The 1,930-nt window shown below is 26.3% G+C and overlaps 1 protein-coding gene across 1 annotated transcript in view; it reads right to left on the minus strand.

Moving 5' to 3' along the window:
* Positions 1–225: 225 nt before the first annotated feature.
* LOC101509620 (uncharacterized) overlaps positions 226–1,930 on the minus strand; it is a 7,713-nt gene continuing 6,008 nt past the window's right edge. The window contains exons 11-15 of the mRNA XM_004499342.4: positions 1,419–1,506; positions 1,272–1,325; positions 1,109–1,183; positions 619–654; positions 226–470 (exon numbers count right to left, since the gene is read on the minus strand). Coding sequence (XP_004499399.2) covers positions 360–470; positions 619–654; positions 1,109–1,183; positions 1,272–1,325; positions 1,419–1,506 — 364 coding nt within the window. The 3' untranslated portion in view covers positions 226–359. The remainder of the gene's footprint in view (positions 471–618; positions 655–1,108; positions 1,184–1,271; positions 1,326–1,418; positions 1,507–1,930) is intronic.

Below are 1,930 nucleotides of genomic sequence, written 5' to 3' on the forward strand. Positions count from 1 at the left end.
AGTCTTTCCTTGATATGGCACGAGATACAGGTTACTAATGCACTATCTCAAACTTGGGTACGAGGTCTTATAATGGGATGAGTTTCTTTTGCCAGCTGATGATGCCATGGGAGCCCATTTCATTAGAGAGTAGTTTTTCTCACTTCTTAATTGTTTTCTTTGGATTGATTTTGCTCTAGCTTTTCTTTATTTATACATAACAAAAATTGTAGTCGTTTTATTTTGGTTGAAAAACAAAGAAAAAAATAACAATTTTCTTACTGTCTATTCTTGAACAAAGAGTCTACTCTGGCGATAATTGTTAATGCTAGTTAGAATATATCAAAAAAAAAATTTCATAATCATGTCCTAATAATGATCTATGTACCGGTGGAATTAAGGGGAGTATGTCCTCTTTGAAAATAATCTTTCTCTGCATTCGCCATACGCTCTTTAAACATTGCCCATTCTTTGCTACACCTATCTCTCACCTGATCCAAATCAAAGTTTGATACTAGTTATGGTACACATTCAACTTGAATGCCAAAAATGTTTTCATCATTACTTAAACAAGTATAGTGCATGATAAACTGGTTAATAAAACAAATATGAGCAAGAGAAACCAAAATTCATACATACCCCTTCCCACGGTGACCTTCCACCCTCCGCTTTCCCCTATTGAAACACCCGTTAATTAAATCATAAAATTTTGCTCAATTCAATCACAGATATTATTAGTGGACAAAAATATTAATTATCATGTTTGGAAATGAATCAATCCAAAACAATTTAAAGAAGAAGAGAATATAGTTTATAATAATTTTTTCAAATCCAAAGTGACTTTAAAAAAGAAAAACATTCTTGTTATTTGGGAATATAAAATTTGTAATTCTCCATTTTGAAATATCAATCATGTTTTTATTTGACGGAATTGCTATAATGGATCTTTTTCCATTTATTTATGAGAACAAAATAAAAATTATGAAATATACTAAAGTAAAAATATTTTTTTGAAAGGAAAAAAAAAATGATAAAGAAGTAGAATTTCCATCATTATATTTAAAAAAGAAAATCTGAAAATAAATCTATATATAACTTGAAACAAATATTCCCTTCAAACTTTATTTACCTGGCTTCCAAGTGAGGGAATACTTTTGTGAACAATCCATTGACTATCAACAACTCCTATTTTCTCATGAGGAGACTATATATTCAATAAATATAAAATTCATTAGATTCAATCATGGCCAAATAAGTACTTATAATATAAATAAATAAATAAAACTATTAACCTCTACACATTTTCTGAGAGCAAAATCAAGACCCCATCCATGAATTAGGTCATTCTATAAGGCAAAAAAGAAAGATGAGAAACATTAGTTTATTATGTAATAAAAATGAAAAATAACTATATATAAGACAAAAATAGATTTATAAACCTGTATCATATGCCATACACAACGCCACGCATCTTTGGAAAATACAGGAGCCATGATCTCAACAAATCTGAGTATTTTAAAAATCATGCTAACTGAGTTAACATAAAAATTCTTTAAAAAAGTTCACGAGATTAAATGGAAGAAGAAATGTGTCTTTTAGATTTAAAAATGAGTCGTTTAAAATTTTCTTCGACTGTCTAATCTATTTGCAAAGAAAGCTATACAAAAATAAATGATACTTTTAATTTTCAATAAAATATATTAATGACTTTTTTTCTTGGAATTGATACTCTTTAATAAATTATTAGTAATCTATACATCACTCTCAATTCTTTTTTCTATTTTATATTAATTATAATAGTTAATAAATGAATATATTAGATAAAAATAATTTAATAAATTTACTATTATTTTCTTATATTCTTTTTAATCTTTTCTAAAAGAGTTAAATGAGTCATGAAGAAAGTTATAAATATTCTATTATCAAAAAAAAAAAAAAAAAAAAAAAATTT

Source organism: Cicer arietinum, chromosome 3 (genome assembly GCF_000331145.2).
Source record: "Cicer arietinum cultivar CDC Frontier isolate Library 1 chromosome 3, Cicar.CDCFrontier_v2.0, whole genome shotgun sequence".
Classification (NCBI taxonomy): Eukaryota; Viridiplantae; Streptophyta; class Magnoliopsida; order Fabales; family Fabaceae; genus Cicer; species Cicer arietinum.